The 26992-nt window shown below is 42.9% G+C and overlaps 3 protein-coding genes across 3 annotated transcripts; 1 reads left to right on the top strand and 2 right to left on the bottom strand.

Annotated features, from left to right (window-relative positions):
• LOC101670027 (olfactory receptor 51I2-like) lies at window positions 1–951 on the bottom strand. Its single transcript, XM_004779059.2, has one exon. It carries the CDS (start codon window positions 949–951, stop codon window positions 1–3), a length of 951 nt encoding a protein of 316 aa, XP_004779116.1.
• Window positions 952–7896: 6945 nt separating this feature from the next.
• LOC101680582 (olfactory receptor 51I1) lies at window positions 7897–8841 on the bottom strand. Its single transcript, XM_004779016.2, has one exon. The coding sequence runs from the start codon at window positions 8839–8841 to the stop codon at window positions 7897–7899; it is 945 nt and encodes a 314-aa protein (XP_004779073.2).
• A 10778-nt stretch (window positions 8842–19619) lies between these two features.
• On the top strand, window positions 19620–20558 carry LOC101680277 (olfactory receptor 51I2). Its single transcript, XM_004779015.2, has one exon. It carries the CDS (start codon window positions 19620–19622, stop codon window positions 20556–20558), a length of 939 nt encoding a protein of 312 aa, XP_004779072.1.
• Window positions 20559–26992: the final 6434 nt, after the last annotated feature.

Below are 26992 nucleotides of genomic sequence, written 5' to 3'. Positions count from 1 at the left end.
TCAGAGCCATTTCCTCTTGCAGGAGAACAAGTTGAAAATTCCCTGTCGGATTGGCTTGGTCTTGACACTGTAGATGATGGGGTTGAGGACAGGAGGCACAAAGAGGTAGATGCTAGACATGAGTGTGTGGACCAGGGGTGAGGCATGCTTGGCAGCTCGATGCATCACAGACACACCAATCATGGGCACATAGTACAAAAGCACTGCACAGATATGAGACACACATGTGTTGAGGGCCTTCCGCCGTCCCTCTCCAGAGGCAATGCCTAGCACTGTGTAAAGAATCAGCACATAAGAGACCACGATGAGCAGTGAGTCCAGCCCAAAAGTGGCCAGGACAATGGACAAACCCAGGATGCTATTGAGCTTAGTATCAGCACAAGGCAGCTGGATCAGGTCTGAGTGGAGACAGTAGGAATGGGAGAGGACATTAACATGGCAATAGGGCAGTTGCTTCAAAAGGATTGGAAGTGGGGCCATGAACATCACACTCTTCAGTGTGATTCCCAGACCCATGCAGATGATACGGGACAGGGTTAGGATGGCTGTATATCGCAGTGGATTGTAGATGGCTACAAAGCGGTCATAACTCATGGCCAAAAGGACCCCTGACTCCATGCCTGAGAAGGCGTGGATGAAGAACATCTGAGCCAGGCAGCCATCAAAGTCAATCTGGCGAGCATCAAACCAAAGAATACCCATAACAGTGGGCAATGTAGACACAGATACACCCACCTCAGTCACAGCCAGCATGGAGAGAAACAGGTACATGGGCTCATGTAGAGCAGTGTCCACATGCACTGCTGCCATGATTAGGCTGTTACCCACAATGGCCACAACATACATGGTGAAGAAGGGGATAGAAAGCCAGCCATGTTGAGCCTCCAATCCTGGGATGCCAGTTAGGAAGACAGACAGGACATCAAGACTTTCATTGCTTTCAGCTCGCATGTCACCAAAAGCAGAGATGTCTTCACCTGACATCTGGAACAAAAAAATGAAATTAGCTTCCTCCTGAAGGTCTTCTGCCTTAGCAGCTCACCTCAAAGGCTGAAGGAGGCAGATGGAAGGAAGTGAGGGAAGTTGCAGCCATCTACATCATTTTGGATAAAAATATAACAGACACTTTCTTCTCACCTCCTCTTTCTCTGACCTCTAAAACCCTAAAACTTTACATGTAAAGGAAATATTTGAAACTGCCCAATCTTAGGAGAGACCGCATAGCTTAAAAATTGAGGGCACCTGGGTGGCTCAGTGGGTTAAGCCGCTGCCTTCGGCTCAGGTCATGATCTCAGGGTCCTGGGATCGAGTCCCATGTCGGGCTCTCTGCTGAGCGGGGAGCCTGCTTCCCTCTCTCTCTCTCTCTCTCTCTGCCTGCCTCTCCATCTGCTTGTGATATCTCTCTGTCAAATAAATAAATAAAATCTTAAAAAAAAAAATTGAAAGCAGAAACAGAATAAATCAGACCTGTCAAAATCCACACTCAGCCGATTACTAGATGTGATGTGGGCAACTTACTTATACTCTAATACAAAGGGGGTTTTGTTTGTTTGTTTTCAGTTTTTTACTTGTAATGTGGAATAAGAATAGTATTTTAAAAAAAGCCACCTAAGGAAGAAGAATGAGGTGATGCTGGAGAAGTTGGTCTTCATTTTCACAGGCGGTGAAAAGGACAGAGTATCAGATGCACATTTTTTTTTCCTGCCTTCTCTGCAGACGATGGGGAGGGGGGAGGCAGGTGGAAGAGGTCTAGAAAACTTCTAAAGTGGCCCCTCTCAGATGTCCATTGATTCAGTTGCCAACAGTCTCTCTAGGACCTGAAACCAGATTCCAGTTTTGCACCTATTGATAGATTCCCCTCCACTGCATCCTTATTGAACTGTCACCCACACTCAGCTGGACCACTCCCGATGATGGGGAGCTCACTGCACCTAACGCCACTATCCTGGTTAGATGCACTGACTTCTGAAGTGCTTTCTTACCTGGGGCTTAAAGATGCTTCCTCCATATTGGTGTAATTGCTGCAGACACAGAGAAACAATCTCTTTCAGGTTTCACCTGAATATTATTCTTCCTGGTATCTGCTTGCAAAATATGTCTGAACTCACAAACATGTATTTACTTGTGTAGTTATTTATTTAAGAGTCAAAGCTGCACAGAAGGGTGATAATCTTCTGGTCAGCAGAGGTGTTCAAGCAAAGACTGAATAGTCTTTGCTGGGAATATTGGCAGGACAATCCCAGTACCTGCTGCATTGGGACTAAAGGCCCTTTCTGCCTTTTCAACTGTTTTTCTGCCCTCAGGCCTGATGTCCAGCCTGCCAAGATCTCTCTCTCATCCTGTGACACTGAGAATATCAGGGCTGTGGATCTGTGTGGGGCCCAAGAGAGGCCGGTTCTCAATGCGTGTCATGGGTTCATGCGTCTTTCCTTAAACCACTTTCTAGCACCCTATCTGAAAGTGTGGGAGGACCAGGAACATTTGAATAAATATTACTCTATTCGTAGGAAACCTACATGAAAATAAGATCTGGGGATTTTTTTTTTTAAACCTCTCCATCACAGACCAAACAAATCACAGCAAATACACAGCCCATATGTTCCCTAATGGAGACTCACTCAAAGATACAAAGATGTGAGAGACTGGGAGAACCTCAGAGGCCCAAATGGAATTAGAGACCAAAATATACTCTTGCACACATGCCTTGGAGAGGCAAACAGTCTCAGACTCACCTGAGAGAGCTTTGTGAAATGGCAGTGAGATTGAAAGAGCATAGGCCAGAGCTCATGAAGGCATGGAAAAAAGCCTTAGACAGGCAGGAGTAAGAGGGGAGGAGCACTCTGTATGTCTCTGAGTGAGAGTCTCCAGGGGCCAGGACCCTGGGGCCCTGGTGTGCCTGAGGGTGATGCTGAGCTGGTGATAGGAAAAGGAGGGGGATTATATCTCCCCTTGGGAAGAGAATGGAAAGAAAAATACATCCCCTAAATATACTTCCCTCTCTCCACACAGAAAATAAAAATCTCAGCAGCTTCCCTGTGATGCAGAGGATGAAGACAAATCCCCCAGTCTCCATGGCAACATCTTCTTGGCCCCCAATAATCCAGTCTCGAAACTGGAACTCGCAGCCCAGAACCAGGAATCTACATCCTCAAATTCTGGACTTAAAGCCTGTATCGCAGGCAGAACCTAAAATTTAGACCCCAGTGGGCAAACTCCGGGACTCAGAGCTCAGAAGAAGAGAGCTTGGAGCCCAGGATTTAACCAATAAGGGATATGAGTGAGCTTCCTTCACCCACTCATCGTAGTTGTTCCCTACTCAATACTCACTCCCATCCCTTACATTCAACCCCTCACCACATTCAGAGGTCTAGTTCAGGAGAGACATCCTAGAATGCTGAAAGACTGTAGGGTTCACAATCACACAGAGGTAGGTTTGAGTCCTAGTTTTACCATCTACCAGCTTCATGATTTCAAGAGATTAGCATTTCTTGAACTTGGAACTCAATTCATAAGGGGTTAGTAACTATCTATAGGGGTAGATGTTCAAATGAAAAGAAGAAAGTAACAGTTTTTAATGTGCTTGTACCTCACATGATAATTATCCTTATCATAGATTCTGCTGGAGTCCCCGATTTCAAATACCCCTAATAAATCCTTTCCTAAATATTTAATCTTCCCACTAAGTGTTTCAGTTGGCCTCATCCTTGTTTCAGTTTCAAATAGGATAAAGATATATTTGAAGAAGGCATAACAGGAAAACAAAATAAGTCAATCTGAGAAAGAATTATCATATGATCTCTCTGATATGAGGAATTTGAGAGGTAGGCAGGGGATTGTTGGGGGTAGGGAAGGAAAAAAATGAAACAAGATGGGATCAGGAGGGAGACAAACCATAAGAGACTCTTAATCTCACAAAACAAGCTGAGGGTTGTTGGGGGGTGGTGGGTAGGGATAGGGTGGCTGCGTTATGGACATTGGGGAGGGTATGGGTTATGGTGAGTGCTTTGAAGTGTGTAAGCCTGATGATTCACAGACCTGTATCCCTGGGGCAAATAATACATTATATGTTAATTTAAAAAAATAAAATAAAATAAAAAAGAAGGCATAGCAGGAGAGCTCTCTCTCCTTTATAGACTGAAGAGTGGGATACTTAGGGAAAGCAAACAGAAGATAAATATAGAGAAAATTTCCCCTTCCCTATGAGGAACTTCGAAATATCTCCAAGAGAAATATCTCCAAAGAGCATTTTTTGCTTTCCATTATTGTAGAATTTCTCGTATCAGATGAATGAGTTGGGACCCCAGAGATGGAATTCAAGAGAATGCAGATGACAACCTTGTGAATGAAGTCAGAGAATCAGAGGAGAAAAAAACAGAGACCAAAACAATGCAGACTAGGCATAAGCCCCTGGTGAGAAGGGGCAAGACTTTGAGAAGTAATAGAGTTAAGTGACTCTAGGTATGTCTTTAGGGACAACATGATGGGAAACAGGCATCAGATCAGATCCAATTCATTCATTTATTTAATTAGTCATTTGGTTGTTCATTGAATTAACATGTACTGGGCGTACCAAACACTGCTAGGCGCAGAATTTTAGGTTTAACTGTCATTATCTCTTTTGGGGTTTTTTTTGCTGTTGTTTTTGTTTGTTTGTTTTTTGCTTTTGTTTTTGTTTTTTTTACTTTTAAAAAGTCCTTTTTAAAGATTCAGTTTCTGAAGATTCTGTTTCCATTAATTGACAGGAAAAGTCAACAGAAACCCTAAGTACTGGTTTCAAGTGACAATAGTAAACCTAGCATCTGTACAAATCCCAAAAAAGGGGACTTTTATAAGTGTTAAAGGTTATGTATGGGAAATTATGCAACACTTTCCCCCATAAAGCTTAAGTAGAGAGATAAATGTGCCCTGTGGAGTATTAAGTGGAATTTTCCACAATAGAGCAAAGCAAAGCAGGTACATGTTTGGTGTAGAAGAATATAACCAGAGTAGGCATATCATTTCTAAAAAAGAAATACACTGTTTAGAAAGAAGTTCATAGACTTTGTAGAAAGGAGAGAGAAGCCTCAGAAGAGGTGTTGGTCAGGGAACTTGTATACATTGAAATCCTACTGACAACTGGCAAGGTCCCACATCTCACTGTGACAAACAACTGATTCCCCCCCACACCCCTAGGTTCTAATTGCCTAGAGGGCAGCCTTAAAATTAGAGCTTGACTGAATTTTGGATTCCAGGTACGTTGTGATGGCATGGGGTGAGAACTGGGGTGTAAAGAAGGGAATCACAGGGGCAGCTGGACAGGGGCCTCAGAGTGACTGTGGGATGGCTGGGGGGATTGTTCATCAACTCCTTCTGTGAAGCTGTTTCAGTGTTCCACCTGCACCACCTCGTGGAGATAAAAGGCTGTAATCTGCATTTCCCTTCACCACAGCACCGTATGCCCCTGCCCTTCACTCAGTCTCCTCACAGCTTTCAAAACCATCCATAGGGACTCAGTTGATTAAGCCTAAGTGTCTGACTCGATTTTGGCTCAGGTACTGATCTCAGCATAGAGTCTGCTTCTCCCTCTTCATCCTCCCCTGCCTCTCCTCCCGCTCTCTCGCTCTCTTCTTGCTCTTTCGCTCTCCAAAATAAATAAATAAAATCTTGTTTGTGAGTACTACATCCTTGGAATAACCTTCTGGGCAAGGGTGTCAGGGGAAAGGGGGGTAAGTTGGCACTCCTTGGAAGCCAGGAGCCCTGTGACTGGATCTCGGTCAAGCAGAACAATTAGAGCAGGCCCTTGCTGGGATTATTTGGGGACTTTTAATTGCGAGACACCATGAGAAAATATGTATATGCCAAAGTGTCCTCAGACATTGTGTGCTCACCTACAGTGCCATAACTTCTCTGCTATCTCTGATCTTGTGTTAATTCAAGGGTGTGCACATGGGGAGAATTTTCATAAGACAGAGCAGACCCACATGAGCAAATGCTGGAAACAATTCTAGTCCTCAAAACCCAGGAAACAGTGATTCTTACTTGAACAGGTGGAACATTTGGGTTCTTTCTTCATTGAATGCTTTTGTGGCATCACAATATACAGAATCTTCAACTAAGTTTTCTGGTCTACGAATATAGGTGACTGTCAGAACTCCATTCTCCCAGATCACCACCAACATCTGTAGTTGATTTTATCCTCCATGGACTCACCCATACCAAATTTCATGGAATAAGCTTCTCAGGGACGTTTTGTTCTTTACTACGAAAACTCCATGTATATTCAGTTTTATTCATGACATAAGCTTGACTCTATTCAAGAGACTCTTTATCAGTTGGGTGTTCAGTGTGCAGAATGAGTTAACATAGCAGTTCCAAGACAGCATATTCTTAGAATGGTCATGTTGCAAAGAGTCCCTCGGTTGGCATCTGGGAACGTGGATCTCCAGAGGGTTCCCCACAACCCAAATTGTTAAAAGTGACTCACTAGGCCTAAACTGTTTATGCAAACAATGTGATTTATGCTGAGCACTTGATTTCCTCTTGGAGGTCTGCAATTTTGATATTACCAATAGAAGTTGTCTGCCTGACTCGCCCCCAACAAAAACCTTGTTAAGTCTTTAAAGATAAATAAATAATAAGTAAATATTAAAATTAAAATCTTAAAAAAACACACACACAATCTTCTCAAGATTGTACTTCCCAAATTTCTCAATATGAAACTTCCCCTTTGTCTAAACAAATCTGTTTGCAATTGTTCTAAATATTCTAGACTAATATTCTAGGTTAAAGCTTCTCAACCTTTGAGAATTATATCAGAATTACCTGGAGAATTTATTAAAACACAGCTTGTTAGACCTCACCTCCCAGATTTTCTGGTTCAGGAAATCTGAGGAAGGGCCAGAGAATCTTCATGCTTAACAAATTCCCATTCTTTGCTGGTAATGCTGGTCTGGAAATTACACTTTGAGAACCACTTTTCCAGACTCTTGTAACTCATGAGTCTTGTTATTTTTGCTACACATTCCATGAACATTACCTGAGAGGTGTTTGAAAGGTAGCACTGTGCTTCTCAAGCTTTAATCACCCATGGGTCTTACTAAATACAACTTGAATTCAGTAGGTCTGGTGTGAGGTCTAAGATTCTGTTTCTCTAAAAAACTACCAGATATACCAATGCTGCTCTTCACTGGGCCATACTTGGAACATAAGGTTCTAAACTTCCTTTGTCTAAAGATTTCTTCTCAGGCAGTTATTTATGCTAAGACCATAACCTTCTCTTTTTCCTATCACCCTCTACCAAGTACCCTAACCCCTCTCATCCTTCACAAATTACTTTATATAAACAAACAACACACATGCGCACACACACATACATACACACACACACACACACACAGTCTGATCTTGATCTCTGAACATCAAGTGGGTCTTCTCTTGAACATGAAGCACCAAGCCTCCACAGAATTTGCTGTCTAGTGTCTATCATTTCCCTCACTCTGAGTGGTAGTAGCATTATTTGTGCTCAGCCTGTTTGCTTGGTAAAATTTCCACATATACTGTTTATAAACATATAAAATTTCCATATATATTGTTTCCATATATACCACACATTGTCCAGGGCATCTGTTACTCATTTTTATGTTTTTTCCCTTGATATATCTCTTACTTAACAATATGCCTTATTCAGCATTATAACATTCTTAGCGACTAGCACAAAATTTTACATGGTAAATGTTCAGTATATATTTATGACATTTTATTGAGTCAGATGTTCCCTTAGTAGTTCCATATTCTAGCTCTCAAGATCTTGGTTCCCCTCCCCGTGTTTTAGCATTCTTAAAGCTGGCAGACCAGCCCCCTAAAGCTGGCAAACCAACCCCAGTCCTTTCTCCAAAGGACTTCTCTTAGTAGCCTTCCTCAGCTCTGGGATTTATGAAGGATTTTGAAGATCCCTCTGCGTATTTCCTTTGTCTTCACGCTGTAGATAATGGGGTTGAGCATGGGAGGTATGAACAAGTAGACATTGGACATCATGACATGAACAACAGGTGGGGCACTTTTCCAGAAGCGATGGATCATGGAGACAGCAATTATGGGCACATAAAAAGCCATCACTGCACAGATGTGTGACATGCAGGTGTTGAGTGCCTTGAGCCGCTGCTCCCGGGATGCGATGGCCAACACAGCTCTCAGGATCAATGCATAGGAAAGCAGGATGAATGCCGAGTCAATACCATAGGTGAAAATGACAACAAAGAGCCCATAGATGTTGTTAACATGGATGTCTCCACACGCCACTTTCATGAGATCTGGATGGAGGCAGTATGAATGATGCAAAATTCTGCCCTTGCAGAAGGGCAGTCGTTTTACCAGAAAGGGGAAAGGGAAGAGTGTGATGAAACTCTTGGCAAGGATGCCCAGGCCCATAGCCAAGATGCGGCTGTTGGTGAGCACAGTGGCATAGCGTAGTGGTTCACAAATAGCCACAAAACGATCAAAGCTCATGGCCAGCAGTATGCCTGATTCCATGAAAGAGAACATGTGGATGAAGAACATCTGAACCAAGCAGGCATCGAAACCAATGTGGTGGTAGTTGAAGCAGAAGGTAGCAAGCACAGTGGGAAGTGTAGAGAAGGACACTCCCAGATCATTGAGAGAGAGCATAGAGAGGAAGTAGTACATGGGCTGGTGCAGAGCAGGCTCCCGAACCACCACTGTGAGGATGCTGAGGTTGCCTATGATGGAAATCAGGTAGAGGATGCAGAAAATCAGGGCAACCCAGGCATGGCCTCTCTGCATCCCTGGAATGCCTGTCAGCTGGAGTGTGGTTGGCTGGAAGGGGGTTTCATTGAGGCTCAGCATGGCAGGCAGGTGGGAGAATACAGACAGGGGGTGACCCCTGGTGGGTGTTTTGGGGGAGTTCTTCACTTTCTTTCAGACCTCCTGTCTCCAACACAAAAGGTTAGAGATTGAAAGTGTTTGTCTATGTTCCTGCTTCTCTCATTAGACTATGAGCTCTCTGAGGGTAGTAACTGGGTACTACTCATTTCTCTATCACTGGTGCTCAGTACCCTGTCTAGGCCATGGTAGAAACTCCATGAAGATGTGACGATCAGGTGAGTGCCATGGCATGGCAAGGCAATAAGTAGGAGACAGCATGAATGATGCCCTTAATCTTTACCTTAAAGTGCATCATTCCTTCGCTTCCCCCATCTCATCCTAGAAGCCATCTTTTGGAAATCTGGGACATATAGAAATTAAGATAAATAGGGAAAAAAAAAAAAACACCCACCCATTCCTTTCGGAATCCTTTGATTGATGGTGCAGATGAAACTTCTACCCTGTGAACTTATAGCTTCAATAACCTTTACTCAGGTCTCCTCAGATTCCCAGTCCCACAACTATCCCTGGACCTGCCATCACCAAAAAATATTCTACCTCTGCAATCTTAAATTCCTTTATTTTTTACTTTATTACAATAGCCTTCTACCTTCCACCTCTCCTACCTTCTCAAACCCATACAGTGTTCTCAGTGTCTCAATAACTGGCCTATTTGTCTGTGAGTTCCTCCTTACTTTTTCTTTGACCCACTCTCCCACTGGGACTGGTACCCTTATCTTCTCTGTGTTTCTCTTTCATGTTCATACAGGAAACACCAACCTTTGATAACTTCTATAACCAAACTTCTGAGTGTACAGCAGGATAAAACCAAAGAAACAAGTGTTTTATTGGAAAACAGAGAGACAGACTGACAGAGTCATTTTAACACTACTTAAATTTTAAACTCACATCTTTATCTGTTCTCACCCACTGGTTTCTGAGAAAGGTGTGTCTCCCCTTGTCCAAGGCCAAGACCTCCACCTCCAGAATTCTATTTCTTGCTATCTCTCCCACTAGTCTACTGTACTTCAAGTTCAGTCTCTCCTTTCCTGTCTATTGCCCTTCAGGCAATAAGCATGTATAAGACCAGACAGACCACCATAAAAATGCAACTGTCCTTCTTTTAATTCTTCCTTAATTCTTAGTCAAACTCCCTGAAACACTGTCTCCCTATTGTGGAAAGGGAGCCTGTTTATATGTCTGCTTTCCTAGTTCCATTCTGAGATCCTGAAAGTCAAGGTTTCAAACTTATTTTTTTAATTAATTTTATTAACATATAATGTATTATTGGCCCCAGGGGTAAAGGTCTGTGAATCATCAGGTTAATACATTTTACATCAAGGTTTCAAACTTATTGGCCTTACCTTCTATCACTGTTCAATTTATTATACTGTGGTTGCCACACTTCCCCCTGATCACTCTGTGCTCACCTCTATGCTCACCAGTCACCTCTTTGTTGCTCAACTGGATGAAAACATTCTCTCTCTTCATCCAGGTGAGCTCTCCATCCAAGTAAATATTATTGGCAGCTTAGTTTCCTCCTACTTCACATCTCTTTTTATAGCTTCTTTACTGACTCTTTCTTTGTCTTTCTCCTTAAGCAGTGGCAGTCTAACTCCAGGAAAAGTAAACAGTAGTCAGAATGGTGCAGATTGAGAAAACCATACCATGAAAGACTTCTTCTCAGCCTTAGGGCACCTGAGTAGTACAGTAGGTTAACTGTTCATCTCACACAGTATACCCCAAACTGACACATGTTATATGTCAATAATATCACAATAAAACTGGAAAAATCTATATTTGAAATTAAAAAAATAAAATAAGTTCCCCTTTGGAATTTAGGCATAATGACTCCCCTATTTTCTTATAACAACTCCTTATTCCTTTGACTTTCTAAAATCTCCATCTTTTTCCCTGTCTTCTTAATAAATACAGTGAAATTAGATGGTGCCCAGAGGCTGGAGAACCCCCAGATGTTAGGAATAATCCTGAAAGTACGTGGACCATGAGAAGGAAATTTGTATATTCCTTCGTTTTTGCTCATCCAAATGAGAATCCAAAGGAATCCTTTAAAGAGTAGAGTTTCTTTTCCCTATTCCCCCTCTAAGTGTCTCTCTTTCTCCTGACCCAGGTTCAAAGACAATCTCTCCAAAAAGTCTTCTCAAATCCAGCCTACCCAGATTGGTTTTTTATCATCTTCACTCCAAGATTATTTTCACATACTGAAGAAGTGGAAAGACTCTTAAGAGTGCCATGCCAACAGATACTATGGTCTCTCTCACAATATATATTAAATACTTAGTTAAATACTGGTGTGCAAATTTAGGTAAACCAGACGGTCATATTTCAGGCAGACACTCCAGACTTTCCTCGGTCTAGAAAGCAGCTCTGAAAACTTCTACTCCAAATAAAACATGTTCTGCCACCACCTAACAAACATTTTTCATTGTTTGGACCATAAGGGTGTCAGTTAAGTCTTCCTAAATGTGACTCATTTAGGAAGAAAAGTCAAGACAATGGAGACAGACACAAAAATGTGGGTCTTTTACACAGGATGTGGATGAACATAAACATGGTCACACAAAAGTGTCACTAAATATACATCTTTATACTCCTACACTTAAACATTCAGGTCTATCCATGGGGACTATCTCACATTGCACACACAGAAACCATCATGCACTCCTTTGGTCACACTCAACACCATCACAACCACAGAATTTAAGGAGACTCATAGCTACTCACTGACATTATACAATGTTTCAGATATCCTCTCATATGTACACTCTCTACAACACAGACTTATAAACACACACACACACACACTCACAAGCACACACACATACACACACAGTGCCACAAATAATACATCAGTATTAACAGTAATATCCCACAGTAATATCCTCACCTCAATTACATTCCCAAGACATATTCAATCCTAAAAATCTAGCTAAGATTGAATACCATGAGGTTGAATGACTTCAATTCATTTGGTTCTGTGATCTTGTCTCCACCTGCATATCCAATGGTTAGGTATATGAGACAATAATTCAAATTGCAGGCAAACAAAAACATGGAATACACAGAAGATAAAATCTAGATCTGATGCTATTTAAGTCTCCTTAACTTTAAGGGTATATGGTTTGGTATTAGGGTTTTTGTTAAGATGAGACCTGGCATCAGTATCTGTGAGCCTTGACTTTGTCAGCAAAAAGATTTGGCTGATGTTTGGAGGGAAAATATGAGGGGCAGAGTCTGTCTGAAGTTGCAGTAAGAGTATTAAAGTTTGGGACACCTTCTAGATAAGGAGTCCACATGGGCAATCCAAAGGATGGACACTCACTGGGTGGCAGACGGTTCTTTTCCCTGTAGCTGGATGTACTGGTCTGTGAGTCCAGCTGGGAGAGTAACATCAGCTCATTTTCCTAGGACTCACACATTTATGACCATCTTAGAATCCCAGGGTTTGTTTGTGGTGGGAGGAGGGAAAGTGTAAATAATAGAGAAGGTGGTATCAATGAGCAGTGAGCTAGGCCATATGAGACTTGCTCCCAGGAGAATCCCATTCTTGGCCTCATCATCCCTGATGTCATCATCCATATCCATTACTATGTGAATCTGTTCTTGATCAAGGGATGCAAACACATGTATGCACACAAACATGCATAGTCTTGGACATTCTAAGACTCCCACAAATATGGCGCTAGTCATATTTAGCCATTTATTTATTAATATTTGCAGTGCCTCTTTTCAATCCATACACATACAAACAGATAAACACAAATATGTTTAATGGCCCAAATCTCTAATCAGTCACCCATCTTGACACACCAAACACACCAGACTCTCTATTCTTTCATTAATTATAGAGACTCATGTAGATTATGGACATAATCTTATAAATCATTGGAGACTCCACTGCATCCTTGAAGAAATAATATATTTCAAATATATCCCTATGATCACATATCCAAAAGTATACATTTCAAACCTATCCATATTCTCATTAAGAGATCAACAAGACATTCAATGACTGTCCACCACATCTATTCATGGATTCATATATGGAGTTTAAATGCATTGCATATTTTTGTACAAATGTATGTCAGCATCCACAAGCTTGCTTCTTATTTAAGCATTCCCTTGACTCCAACACTTTATAGAGCCTAAAAATTACAAACTTACTTCCATTCAAATAAAACCAAGGAAAAAAAATTTTTTTAAACTCCACATTTATTTTTTTATTTTTTATTTTTTCAATTTATTTATTTTCAGAAAAACAGTATTCATTATTTTTTCACCACACCCAGTGCTCCATGCAATCTGTGCCCTCTATAATACCCACCACCTGGTACCCCAACCTCCCACACCCCCACCACTTCAAACCCCTCAGCTTGTAAACCCCACATTTTTGAACATTATTCTCCTCCAGACGTTATTCTCAAAACTGATGTTATACAGAGCAGCATTGCCTGTTCTTGCAAAGAAGCTAAATACTGAAAAAATGATCCATTCAACAGTGCAAAAATTCCTCAGAGACTTCCTAGAAATAGGTCATAAACATATTTCACAAGAAAATCAATGCATTTATCAAAACTTATCAAATGTAAATTATGTGCATTATATGTCTGAAAGAAATCAAAGGACTATACAAAATGTTAAATTTCAGTTAATAATAAGCATGCTAAACTATTTAAGGTGAAGTGCATTGATGCTGCAACTTATTTTGAAATGAATAGTAAGATAAATGGACTGAAGGATGATAGAGAAATGGTTACCTAAGTAGATACATGATAAAGCAAGTATAATAAAATATCAAGGATCTGTGGTAAGTAGAATGATGTTCTCCATAAAATTATTTCAATTTTGTGTGTTTGAAATTAAACCTGATAAAATGTTCAGGATTTTTTTAACTACTTGGGGGAACAGCCTACTCCAACCTGAGGTCTGCAGTATGCTGATCCTCGTCAGAACTCATACAGAGGGGATACGGGGGAATCCCGCCTATGTCAGCACCAGGTCCAACACTCCTGTCCAATTCCTGACTCGCTGGGAGGGACTTGGACATTCAGTCAGAACAAGGTCAACCTAGTTCAGCTCTGGCCCCCAGCCCACTCTCTACCACTCAGCAGGGACAAGGGACAAGCAATCAGAAGCCAGGTGTCTCGCCATGGAGAAGGAAGTTGCCCCAAGCCAAGGGCCCCATAAAACAAGACATCTCCAAGGGATGGCTCAACATGGCTCTCCATCCCTAATCCTACCCAGTAGCTTTGACTCTGGCCCTGCTCCCTGGATGGATATAAGATACGGTAGTAGGGGTAGAGAAACTGAGGCAAAGGGTGTTTACTTCATGGTGCCAAATAATACAAATAATAAAATAAAAATAAAATGAAGCAAGACATAGACCATTCTCTTGAAAGAACATGCCACTTTAAAAACCACGGTGAAAATTCAACCATCTCAAGTCCCCATTGAAACCAACTCTGATCATCCCTTGTATAAAATCAGTACTTAAATGTATTATGGGATACATTTATATACTTAGGTAATGGATATCTTTTTATCTGGTTAAAGAATCCAGCTTATAGGGGGAGCTTATTTTGTCCCAAGGTCAGCTGCTTATTAACAAGTAAACACTCATGCTATCCCTGTGTCCCATCCTAGAAGCATCTGGCTCCTTCTCCAGATTGCTCTCCACAGTGGAGACTACAGATCCCTGTAGAGCCAACTGTAACAGTGCTGTTACTGCTTTCATGGCAGAAATAAACAACGCTATAATGAAATAGTCATGAAAGTTACTTGAGTTGGTAAAGCTTTAAGAATTTCAGTTTTGTGAGATTAAGAGTCACTTATGGTTTGTCTCCCTCCCAATCCCATCATGTTTCATTGATTCTTCTACCCACTTAAGCCCCCATGTTGCATCACCACTTCCTCATATCAGGGAAATCATATGATAGTTGTCTTTCTCTGCTTGACTTATTTCACTAAGCATGATACGCTCTAGTTCCATCCATGTTGTCGCAAATGCTAAGATTTCATTTCAAACTGAGGGTTGCTGGGGGGAGGGGGGTTGGGAGAAGGGGGGTGGGGTTATGGACATTGGGGAGGGTATGTGCTTTGGTGAGTGCTGTGAAGTGTGTAAACCTGGCGATTCACAGACCTGTACCCCTGGGGATAAAAATATATGTTTATAAAAAATAAAAAATTAAAAAAAAAAAAGAAAAAAGAATTTCAGTTTTGATTGTGTGCCAGTCTTGAAGTAGTTACCTGAGAAATCTGGTTATCTGGCTTTGAGAGAAAAGATAATCAGAATCTCTACCCTTCAGAACACTAGAAATTCAACAACTTTCCTTCTCAACGTGTTACAGTGAGTCCACCCCTTGCACGGTGCTGCCTATGAGGCTGAAAGTCCCTGAGAGATCACGGAGCTTATAGTGTTACTGATACCATCACCTTGCAGTGAATGAATGAATGATGCTTCGCTTCAGTACCAAGGATGGGCCTCTTTACCCTCAGATCCACTACGCACCCTTCTGCAGCTCTTCCTCTATCATTACATGAATATCCCAGACTCTACCTGGGTTCAGGTGTCAACAGCATGAGCAGACAGGGGGAATGTCACTCATTCCACTCTCCTGCCCGAAGCTAAGTAACCAGTAGGGGTCTGCCTCTGTGCCATGGCTCCAGCTTCTGCTGGGCAAGATCACCTTGGCCTGGAACTCTCCCACCTAGGGGTAGCAGTCAGTGGCTTCCTTTGCTGCAAATCTCTAGGTGTTATTCCCTTTTGCTGGTCAGTTTCTCTCCTCTTTTGAAACCTGTGTAAACAATTCCCAGGATGAAGCTCATTATTTTATCTTGCCTGTTATTACGTTACGTTTTCTCTGACTCAATCCCACTCTTTATATTATTCTTTGTGATTCGGGGGCTAGAACTCTGTAATTGACACTTCTCCTTTGCCAGCCAGTTCCCAAGATCGACTAATGGGGATAAGGCAGCCTCAGTGAGTAGGAATTCCAGAGCATTATTGGTTCCATTTTACACCTTTCCACATTTCCAGAACGTGTCTTACCATGACCTATGAAACACCTCAGAACAAGCTAGGGAAGTCCCCACCCACCTTTGCTGCCCCATCCAGGGGCTGGTGTCCCAGGCACACAAGTCTCATGTCTGAACTCTTGAGACCCCAGCACCACCTGAACAGCACCCACCCTTCAAAGTCTCAGTTTCAGCTTCACATTAAGAATCACAGATCTGATAAAGCTTAGAACGAACTTAGAGCTGTGGGATTCATCAGGAAAAGCTTAGGCGGCAGAATTCCATGCAGAGGAAATGATGGGAGCACAGTGATGGAAGCACAAAACCTGAACTAGAGCACCATTTGAGAACCTGCACAAGGTACAGTGATAACTCTTCATGAACTGTGTTGTTAAATTTTCAGCTTATATCTTATTTGTTCCGCTTGGTCAACAGAGAACATAACCCTGAACTCTTCTCTTATACCCATGTCCAGCCATCACTAATGGTGTCTTGCGGTGGGTAAAGAATTGGATGGCCTGATTAGTTGCTGGGTTCTTTTTCAGAAACAGAAACACATGCTTAATTCTCAAGGGTCCTTAAGAACCTCTAGAGGCTAAAACCCTCCTGAAGCATTTTCAGACACAAAGTAGCATCACCCTGCTCTCTCCAAAGGCTTAGAATTAGATACAAAAGGGGCAGGTATGAATTCACTGGAGCAGATAGAGAAATGGGCATGTTGCTCCTCCAGAGTCTCTCCTCTGTCTGGCTTCTGGTAAGTTCTGAGATCCATTAGGGTGCAGCTAGCTGACTCCTTGAACACTGCTCTAAGAAAGAGTTCAACTGGGAAGGCAGTGGAGGGAGAAGAGGGAGAGAGTGCCTGGAGGTTAGTAGAGCCAGCAGTGCAGGGGCAAGGCCCTGGGCACTGCCACTAACAATGGAACTCTGGCTAATACACTCTGTTTCTGCACATAGCTCAGCTTGCAGGTTCAATGTCCTTTGAATCCATGTTGCTAGGACTCATTAACATTGTAGCAGTTCAGGGAGGAAAGTCAGCTCAGGACAAGGGCAAATTTCTGAAATCCTGGAGCAAAGTGTTCACAGTCTACAAAATGGATTGACTAACATTAACAAACTTTGCATTTGATTATGAATTCTTCACTTTTTTTTTTTAATTTTAATATGTGATGTTAGTCACCATATAGGACATCATTAGTTTTTGATATAGTGTTCCATGATACATTGTTTACCTATAACACCCAGTGCTTTATTCAGTACATGCCCTCCTTCATACCCATCACCCAGTTATCCTGTCCCTCTACTCCTCTGAAACCCTCAGTTTGTTTCCTTTAGTCCATACTCTCTCATGGTTTGTTTCCCCCTCTGATTTCCCACTCTTCATTTTTCCCTTCCTTCTAAGGTCCCCAGTGCTATTCCTTATGTTCCACATATAAGTGAAACCATATGGTAATTGTCTTCCTCTGTATGACTTATTTCACGTAGCATAATCCCTTCCAGTTTGCTCTATATCTATGCAAATGATGACTATGAATTCTGAGATAAGGTATGTAAAGTTACCCAGGAGATAAAAGAGTAAACAAATCAGCTAGTCCCAAACTCCGCAGGAGCTGGCTTTGCCAACCATCTCTAATCATCTATTCCTGCCTTTGATTTCAAGGCTGTTTCATCAGAAGACCATTGTGTTCATCCTCCAGCTGTTCATCCTCTATGTGAGCCTTCTTGCACAGCAAACATTCATAAGCTTGTCTTTGACTAGAAATTAAAAAGTGAAAGAACATCAGAGCCCTAAAGGATCATAAAAGACATCACAAAAAAGAGTGATAAGGGGAAAGAGGTTCTCTGTAGAAAGAGAACTAGCTTCTCCCAAGTTCACACGGCCAGGGCAAGCTTACATGGCCAGGGCAAGCCAGAGCAGGTTAGTGAGTCCAGGGCTCCTCACCCCCTCCAGCACCCTGTCCCCTAAACCACCTGGTCCACATGTGGTGGCAGAGAAAGGAAGGGTTCTGAGTTCTGGGGGCCCAGGACCTAAAGTCCAGCTTTGGAGACAGGGGCTTCCACATCTTCTTTGCCCCATGAATCTCCCTGTGACCATCTCCTTGGTCCAACAGCACCTTTGAAGTCTCCATCCAGAAATGTGGACTCTGTTTTCTCTTTCGACTTCTTTTCTGCCCCTCAATGGTGCCTCCAAGACTGAAGAAGATACTAGAGTCTTATACCTCTTTACTCAAACTGAGGCCTTGCACCTACTGACCATGCTCTGAGAGGCCTGCTTAAGCCAGGAGCCTCCACCTCATGGTCAAGGATGAACTGAGGAAACAGATAGAAAGTTCCTACAGATTATCTGACACGCAATGTGCTCAGTGCATGTAGCTTTCCTGTCACTGGTTTTCTTTCTTCCCATGCTTCCAGGGAACCCAGGAGGTGAGTCACTGCTGGGAATGATCAGGAATGTGATCCTGGGACTGTCAAGTTTTTTCCACAAATACTAAAACGTAGATGTCTACACACAGATTGGCTTTGGCCTGCCCTGCAGAGAATCCTGCTCATTGAAGACTGGTTTCTTCTCCCTTTTCTTTCAGTTCACTTCACTTTTGCTCACTAATCTTCCTATATTTCTCCCCTAAATTCCTTCACTGAGGGTTGTATGAAGAATAGGACTTGTCGTCAGGGAGGAGGGACAAAGTGAGGAATGGGGATGTTCAGCGGAGCAACCACACGTGTGGAGGGAGACAGATCTGTGTAGACTGAGCTCTATGACTAGAAGGGATGCAATCCATCATGCAGAGAAGTGGCCACTGACTTCTTATCAACCACAGAGCAAACCGGGTCCTATAGTACCCCAGATAAGCCAGGTATGTTCCCCATGTGATGAGGCTGCATTAGTCCTCAAGGGAGCATTTCTGGGGCCTATGGATACCTGGACATCCCATGTCCCCTTCTACTCCATCTGATCAGCAAGGACTTTGAGATCATACTCCAGCCTTGCTTTGTTAGGGTTGGGAAAGGAAAGGGAAATGGAAAATATTTCAGGAGTTCCTCTCCCAAAGGAGGGTGCCTTAGCCTGAAACAGTTCTGCCCGACAGAAAGCCTTCCAGCCTTGTCTATCTTCATCCATCATGAGGCAATGAAGGTGAAAGAGTTAACAGAACATCAGAATAACAGGACAATACAAACTGTAATCTCACTCACAGAGAAATCATTGTGATTAAGGTCTGGGAATGCAGTCAGTAGCATGTGTCACTGTCCGAAGAGCTGAGTAAGGCAGTGCCGGAGGCTGTGCCTGCCTGGTAAGGGCTTCCTAACATGAGTTTCTGATGACTCAAACTGTCACCGTTCTTTCTACTAACTACCTATGAATTGGACTTATTTCTGTTCAGTGCTCCTTCAAGGACACCTTAAAGTTGTGGATATCATAGCTTAACATAATAGGACGTGAAGATTTTCTTGTACCTAATGGAGATTTGTGAAACATTGATCATTGTCTCCTTTCATGTGTAAAGCAGAGGGTTATTAGCCCAGCTTCTAGCCTGATGATGGGGAAACATGAAGAAAAGAAGTTTGCCAATGTTTTCCCCTGACCAGTGATTTCAGAAAGGCAACAGTTTCTACTGTAGACTTCATGCCCTGTGCATGCTACTCCCTGGCTTCGTGTCCTCCAGTAAGGGCAACTCTCAGAAGTCCTCCAGGTCCGATCCTGTTAAGTGTGTGGCTGACTTGCCCCTGCCATGGGACTGTTCAATGTCACCCATCCTGCTTCCTTTGTCCTGACTGGCATCCCTGGTCTGGAGAGCACTCACTCCTGGCTAGCAGGGCCCCTCTGCGTGATGTATGCCGTGGCCCTTGGAGCCAACGTTCTGATCCTACAGGCCGTGCGAGTGGAGCCCAGCCTCCATGAGCCCATGTACTACTTCCTGTCCATGCTGTCCTTCAGTGACGTGGCCATGTCCATGGCCACATTGCCCACGGTGCTCAGAACCTTCTGCCTCAATGCCCGCAATATTGCTTTTGATGCCTGCCTCATCCAGATGTTTCTCATTCATTCCTTCTCCATGATGGAGTCAGGAATTCTGCTGGCCATGAGCTTTGACCGCTATGTGGCCATCTGTGATCCCTTACACTATGCCACAGTGCTCACCAATGAAGTTATTGCTGGAATAGGTGTAGCTGTGATGGCTCGGAGTTTTATAATCCTCTTTCCCCTTCCCTTCCTCTTCAAGAGGCTGCCTATCTGCAGATCCAATGTTCTTTCCCATTCCTACTGCCTGCACCCAGACATGATCAAGCTGGCCTGTGCTGATATCACTATCAACAGCATCTATGGATTCTTTGTTCTTTTATCCACGTTTGGATTGGACATGATATTTATCTTTCTCTCATATGTGCTCATTCTGCATTCAGTCATGGCCATCGCTTCCCGCAAGGAACGTCTGAAAGCTCTCAACACTTGTGTTTCACATATCTTGGTTGTGCTTGCATTTTATGTGCCGATGATTGGAGTCTCAGTAGTGCACCGCTTTGGGAAGCATGCCCCACGCTTTGTACATGTCCTCATGTCCAATGTGTACCTCTTTGTCCCTCCTGTGCTCAACCCTCTCATTTATAGCGCCAAGACAAAGGAGATCCGCCGAGCCATTATCCGCATGTTTCGCCCCGTCAAAATGTGACTGTCATGTTTGATTTTAATATCTGATGCTGACTGTAGTCATAAGTTATCATCCATGGTGTCATTTTCATCATCATCAACATCATTGTCATCAGCAGTATCATTGTCATATCCCAAATGATGAGACAGGCTTGTGTGGTGGAGGAAAAGTAAGCACTCAGGAAATGGAGCTACTGAACTTGTAATACAAAACCAGTGACAGTACGTTGAGCAGAACTCCGGGGCATTCAGAAAAGGTAAATATCAGAGGTAACTGAGTGATTTGACACTCCAAAGGAAGATTAATCTAAGCTATTCATTTTACTTAAAATAAATATTGTGGCTATAACAATAATTAATATATTGTTCTTGAAAGTGTCTGTTTGAAATTTCTGATGCGCACTAATTCATGTTACTTTCTTAACAATATCAGGAGGTGTAGAGAATTAAGTCAGGTTTTCAGAGTAACAGAGATAGTACATGACCCAGATGAGACTCAATACTTGTCTGTCTCCACTGTGTGCACCTGGCACCAAGGACCCCTCCCACCTGGTGCATTGTTGGCCTCACTACTAAGCACACTCCCAGTCTCCTTGCCTTCACCTCCCCTGCTTCAAGTTCACGAAGTGAAATGTGATGGACTGTCAGAACTTGCCGTAAGTGTGTGAATAATTATGACTCAGGAGAAATGATAAAACCTGACATCTAGAAGAAACTCCAGATACTTCTCTACTTCTCTTATCTGCTCACCAATCCATCCTCCCACAGGGAAAACAGTACTCAATAGCTGAACCATAAACCCTTGCAGTTTTTGACATTGTACTAAGTACAGGATTCTCTTGATTTTCTTTTTTGGGATTTTAAATTTTTCCACACAATGACAAAGACATTATATAATTATGCCTTTCTAGAATTTCCAGCTACAAATCATGGAAAAAGCAGAACAGAGAATATATGATTGAACACTACAAACAAAGTATTTTGAAATTTCTATTGGGTTGGTATTTCTGCATGCTCTTTCCTTGAGAGCAATGTAATTTCCTGGCAGAATTAGAGTGCTCTCAAGATGAGGTTTGGGCTCATACAGACCAAATTAAAGCAGATCCTCTGGAGGCTGAAATACCATCAGGGAGGCTGAGCCAGAGACCTCAAGCAACTGAACATAAAGTCATCTAGAGTTTTCCTTTTCATGTAGTTCTCTTGACACAACATGAAGAAATAGTATCAGGGGCCAGAGGGAGGGAAATGATGTAAGTATTTGCAGTCCAGGTTTCCAAACATGCCCATTAGTGAAACAGGAGACTCCTATAAGTGGCCTTGTCCACTAAATAAAGTAATTTACAAGCATGACTGAGTACCATCACTGACCATGATTTCAAATGGAAAATAAGGAGTCAGACCACAGCCTTTAGTCAGTTTAAATAGTGACCTTTTATTTTATTTTTTTTATTTTATTTTATTTATTTGACAGAGATCACAAGTAGGCAGAGAGGCAGGCAGAGAGAGAGAGAGGGAAGTAGGCTCCCAGCTGAGCAGAGAGCCCAATGCGGGACTCGATCCCAGGACCCTGAGATCATGACCTGAGCCGAAGGCAGCGGCTTAACCCACTGAGCCACCCAGGTGCCCCAAATAGTGACCTTTTTGATTCTTACAAAAAGCTCTATATTGTCAAATCGAACAAACATAACATGGAGAACATTAGGAGAAGGAAAGGAAAAATGAGAGGGGATACGAACCATGAGAGACTGTGGACTCTGAGAAACAAATGGAGGGTTTTAGAGGGGAGGGGCATGGGGGACGGGTGAGCCTAGAGGTGGGTATTAAGGAGGGTATATATTACATGGATCACTGGTTGTGGTGCATAAACAATGAATCTTGGAACACTGCATCAAAAACTAATGATGTATTTATGGTGACTAACATAACACAATAGAAAATAAAAAATATATAAAAATTAAAAAATTAAAGAAAATAGTATTAATGTGTATGTCATGAAAGTGTTGTTGAATGAATATAGAAATGCAAAACAAGAGGGGGAAACTGTAGTATGTGAAAGTGTGGAAAACACTCACTGATTCCCACTCGGGGGGGAGAGAGGAAAACCATCCTATGACTACAGGCCTCACGTTGACAGTTAGGGTAGAAAGGAAAAAAGACAAGGAAAACTGGGATAGGAGCATCCTATCAGCACTTCTAGCTCCTCTTGATATTATTTCCACCCTTCTTCCACCATCATCTGTTAGAAATGGGGCTTGTTTGAAGGGATAGAGAAATGATGCTTTTAAGGTTCTCTTCCTCTTGTGAGGCAGGTGCTGTAACTTACAGGCAGTCCTGCCTCCTTCAACCTGAGAAGGCCAATAAGAACACCACGTTTCTGGTTTACATACAGACTCTCTTTGCCTCTTTGTATATAAGAAGTTTTCTTTGAACTCACCACTTTTCCCTATCAAAATGGGAAAAAAAAACCCAGATTTTGGGCAACCAAAAAGGAGAAAAGAAAAATTGCATACTTCTTTTGTTATAGACCCTTTAGGTCTACCTCATAAATTAGGTCACATTAGAAATTAGCTAATGACCACGGCTCAGCTAAGCTTGCAAGGAAACTACAATGAGGTTTATGGGGGGGAAAAAGCTCTGAGAAATAAAAGTCATGTTTTTGCATGGTCTTGTCAGGAGTGTCAATCTCATCCCCCAGGGTCTGTGTTAGGCAGGTCTTTGAAGGGACAGACAAGAAAGTAGAACAAGAATTATGGCAGTGTTGGATTTCTGACACCCATGCCTCATAGGAAAACCCATACAAGTAGAATGTAATGCAGAATTGAGAAAACACACATCCATTGTCAGGGGCCCTTCTATGGGATTAATATCTGTGTGAGCCCAGGAACCAGGAGAACTTGCAGAAACAGGAACGTGGTAGCAGAGGGTCATGGACAGGCCCCTGGGCATGGCTGACCATCAGCCCCACTTGCTCAGTACCCCGGAGATACAGCCCCACCTCCAGGAAGCCATCCTCAGACCTGGTCAGTTCTGCTAGGAGGAGTCAGCTTCATGCCTCAGCTGTGATTCAGCACGAAAGAGAAGAGCTCCTTCCTAGATACTGTCGTGCAAAAGGAGACCTAGGAGCAGGGGCACAGATTGTTTCTTCTGATTTAGGGTTCTCCACAGCAAGGGCATTGCCTCACTGGGAGGATAGCCTCCTCTCTCTCTGTGTCACTGTCTCGCTCAGGACTCAGAGCTGAGGGCTCAGAACACTGCACTGTGCTATTTCATTTCAGAGAGGAGGGGATCCATGTGCTGGGGACTCTGCATTGAGCACAGGCAACCAGAGGGTCTCCACACAGCTGAGTGGGGTATGTGCCCTGAAGAGGGCTCAGGTTTCATAGACACAGCAAAGGGCTCATGAAGTCAGCCATCCCTTTGTGAACTACCATCCTCCTGTCTCAAACAAGTAATTGAGTCCTGCGGAGGCATCACACCATGCAGGGGAAGAGAAAGACCATTATCAGGCAATGCCTGGATGTGAATGTTTACTGGGAAGGTCAGGGAGAGGATATGACTGCTAGTTGACCCACGAGCTCGGCCTCAGCACTCAAGGCTCCTCACCCCTGACCCTGTCGTTGGAATGTACCTAGCATTTGTCTTGCCCCTCCTAAAAGGTGCCGCAAGGGTATGACCTTGAGATAATCCTGTGTTGCTGAGACCATGTGGATAGCATAGAGGCTGAGCTCAGGTAAGGCCTCTGCATAAACTCTTCTGGTACCCAGTGCAGGGGTCTACCCTTCAAACAAACCTCCCATTTGAGTTCCCTTGCTCAGGAGCTCTGCCACCTAGTGATCAGAGGCCTGCCTTACTTTGGTCTTTCCCTCCCCTCCAGTTGTAGGGGTGGGTTTCTGATGACACCTGGGAAGTTTTGAAAGACCTTGAGATCCAACAGTTCAAGTATCTGGAACATTGGGAGACAGGAGTATTGTCACTCACTCACTCCACTCGGCCACCTGAAGCTGAGTAGCCGGCAGGGGTCTGCGTCTTTGCCAGGCCTCTAGCTTCTTCTGGGCAAAGTCACCTTGGCTGCAGCTCCAGCAACACCCCTGTGACTCCCCCCTCTACGGGTAGCAGTCAGTGGCTTCCTTTGCTGCAAATCTCTAGGTGTTACTCCCTTCTGCTGGTCAGTTTCTCTCCTCTTTTGAAACCTGTGTAAACCATTCCCAGGATGAGGCTCATTATTATTTTTTTTTATGTTTATTGGCTAATTTATTTTTTATTATTTTTTTTTAATTTTTTATTTTTTATAAACATATATTTTTATCCCCAGGGGTACAGGTCTGTGAATCACCAGGTTTACACTTATCCTACCCGTTATTACGTTACTTTTTCTCTGACTCAATCCCACTCTTTATGTTATTATTTGTGATTCTGGGGCTGGAACTCTGCAATTGACACTTCTTTGCCAGCCAGTTCCCAAGATCGGCTAATAGGAGTAAGGTAGCCCCAGTGAGAAGGAATTTCAGAGCATTATTGGTTCCATTTTGCACCTTCCCACATTTCCAGAACATGTCTTACCATGACCTATGATTGTAACCCCAGCACCGCCTAAATAGCACCCACCTTTCAAAGTCTCAGCTCCAGCTTCACAAGAAGAATCACAGATCAGATAAAGCTTAGAATGAACTTAGAGCTGTGGGATTCAGCAGGAAGGGCTTAGGCAGCTGAATTCCATGCAGAGGAAATGATGGGAGCACAATGATGGAAACACAAAACCTGAAACAGAGCACTGTTTGGGAACCTACACAAGGTACGGTAATAACTCTTCCTGAATTGTGTTGTTGCATTAGGGAGTACACCAAGATGATGGGAAAGAGGAGCAAGGAAGGCATTGTCTGCACTCAATCTGCAATTCTGGCAGAGGGAGGGGTTTGATAAAGAAATTAGGCAGAAAAAAAAAAAAAAAAAGAAAGAAAAGAAAAGAAATTCGGCAAATCACAAATTGCACAACTGCAGCTCCGAAAATGGCCATTGGAGAGAACATGTTCCAATCTGCCAATAGTTTGAGATGAACACTTACATGGACCAGAATATTTAAATGATTTCTTCATACCTCAAAATGGCTAATACATGAAGACAGTGAGTACTATATTCTCAATGAACAACTAAGGGGAAGTTTGGAATTAGTTTTCAGAGAACTAGTTATATAAACTTTAAACTTCCTCTCAGAATTCAGTGGCTCTCCACCGGGGTGCTTTGTCCCTCGGGGTACATTTGGCAATGTCTGAGGGCATTTCTGGATGTCATGACTGGGGTGGAGCCCCTGCCGCATGAAGTGTTCCACCACACAAAGGACATCATATCACAACAAAGAATTATCCAGCCCCGAAGATTATTTGTGCTGTGATTGAAACATTCTACCCTAATTAAAGTTGTAAGAGTTGTGAATTAGAGGATTTGGATAGGGATGGGGGATACATCCCCATTAACTTTGGGTCAAGAGAGAGGCACCTCAATGATTCTACAAGGTACGATATGTTCCCTCAGAAGTTGGGGAAAGAGAGATATGGTAGTCTCGGTCTTACTCATGCCTGTAAATTTAAGTGGAGAGATGACAGTTCCCACGCTGTTGCAATGAGAGACTAGTGCTGGTTTCAGGTGGGTATTTGTTGCAATAGTGGAAGGGTGAGCATCGCCAGGATGAGCTCTATGCTAGAGATGAATGTCATGGTGTGGTCTTAGATCTGGTCCAATAGAGCATAGGTTTCCACAAGGGTGATCTCTGTTTTGACAAAGTTCTGAGCTGCCATACAGAATAAAGAGACATTCATTTAAATCAAATAAAGAAGAAGTCAATTAGGAAAAGAAGTTTCCTGGATAATCTATGAGATGCAATATGACAGAATCAGGTCTATACATTCAATACACATAGTAAACCTGTTAGCAGCCAACTGAAGCACTCAAGGATTGTCAATCATCCACTGTTCATTCTCTCTCTTCCCAAAGGAGACTTCAAAGACATGGTTAGCAAGTGAAGGATGGGAGAAGAGAAATGCTGCGCATAGGAATGCTGGACAGCCTGATCATTACATTAGTAATTGTGAACACCTGCCAGTCTCACCAGAGGATGTACTGTCATCTGAATGTGACCAGAAATCTTAGGAAACTCAGTTTTCATCCAGGGTAGAAGAAAGAACCAGCCTGAGTCAATCCATTTGAACAGTGAGTAAAGCCAAATTTTCTACTTCTTTCTTATTTGTTGGGCTTGGTCAACAGACAGCATAATCCTGAACTCTTAACACCTGTGCCCGGCCATCACTAATGGAGTCTTGCAGTGGGTAGAGAATTGGACGGGCTGATTAATTGCTGGGTTCTTTTTCAGAAACAGGAACACATGCTTTATTCTTAAGGGTCCTTAAGGACCTCTAGAGGCTAAAACCCTCCTGATGCATTTTCAGACACAAAGCAGCATCA

This window comes from Mustela putorius, unplaced genomic scaffold, assembly GCF_011764305.1.
Source record: "Mustela putorius furo isolate JIRA1106 unplaced genomic scaffold, ASM1176430v1.1 tig00003987_pilon_pilon_pilon, whole genome shotgun sequence".
NCBI classification, from domain to species: Eukaryota; Metazoa; Chordata; class Mammalia; order Carnivora; family Mustelidae; genus Mustela; species Mustela putorius.
This window is presented reverse-complemented; position numbering and strand designations above follow the sequence as displayed.

Bases quoted from the DNA above. Each gene is read 5' to 3' on its own strand.
- LOC101670027 (XM_004779059.2), bottom strand. From the start codon at position 951: ATGCGAGCTGAAAGCAATGAAAGTCTTGATGTCCTGTCTGTCTTCCTA.
- LOC101680582 (XM_004779016.2), bottom strand. From the start codon at position 8,841: ATGCTGAGCCTCAATGAAACCCCCTTCCAGCCAACCACACTCCAGCTG.
- LOC101680277 (XM_004779015.2), top strand. From the start codon at position 19,620: ATGGGACTGTTCAATGTCACCCATCCTGCTTCCTTTGTCCTGACTGGC.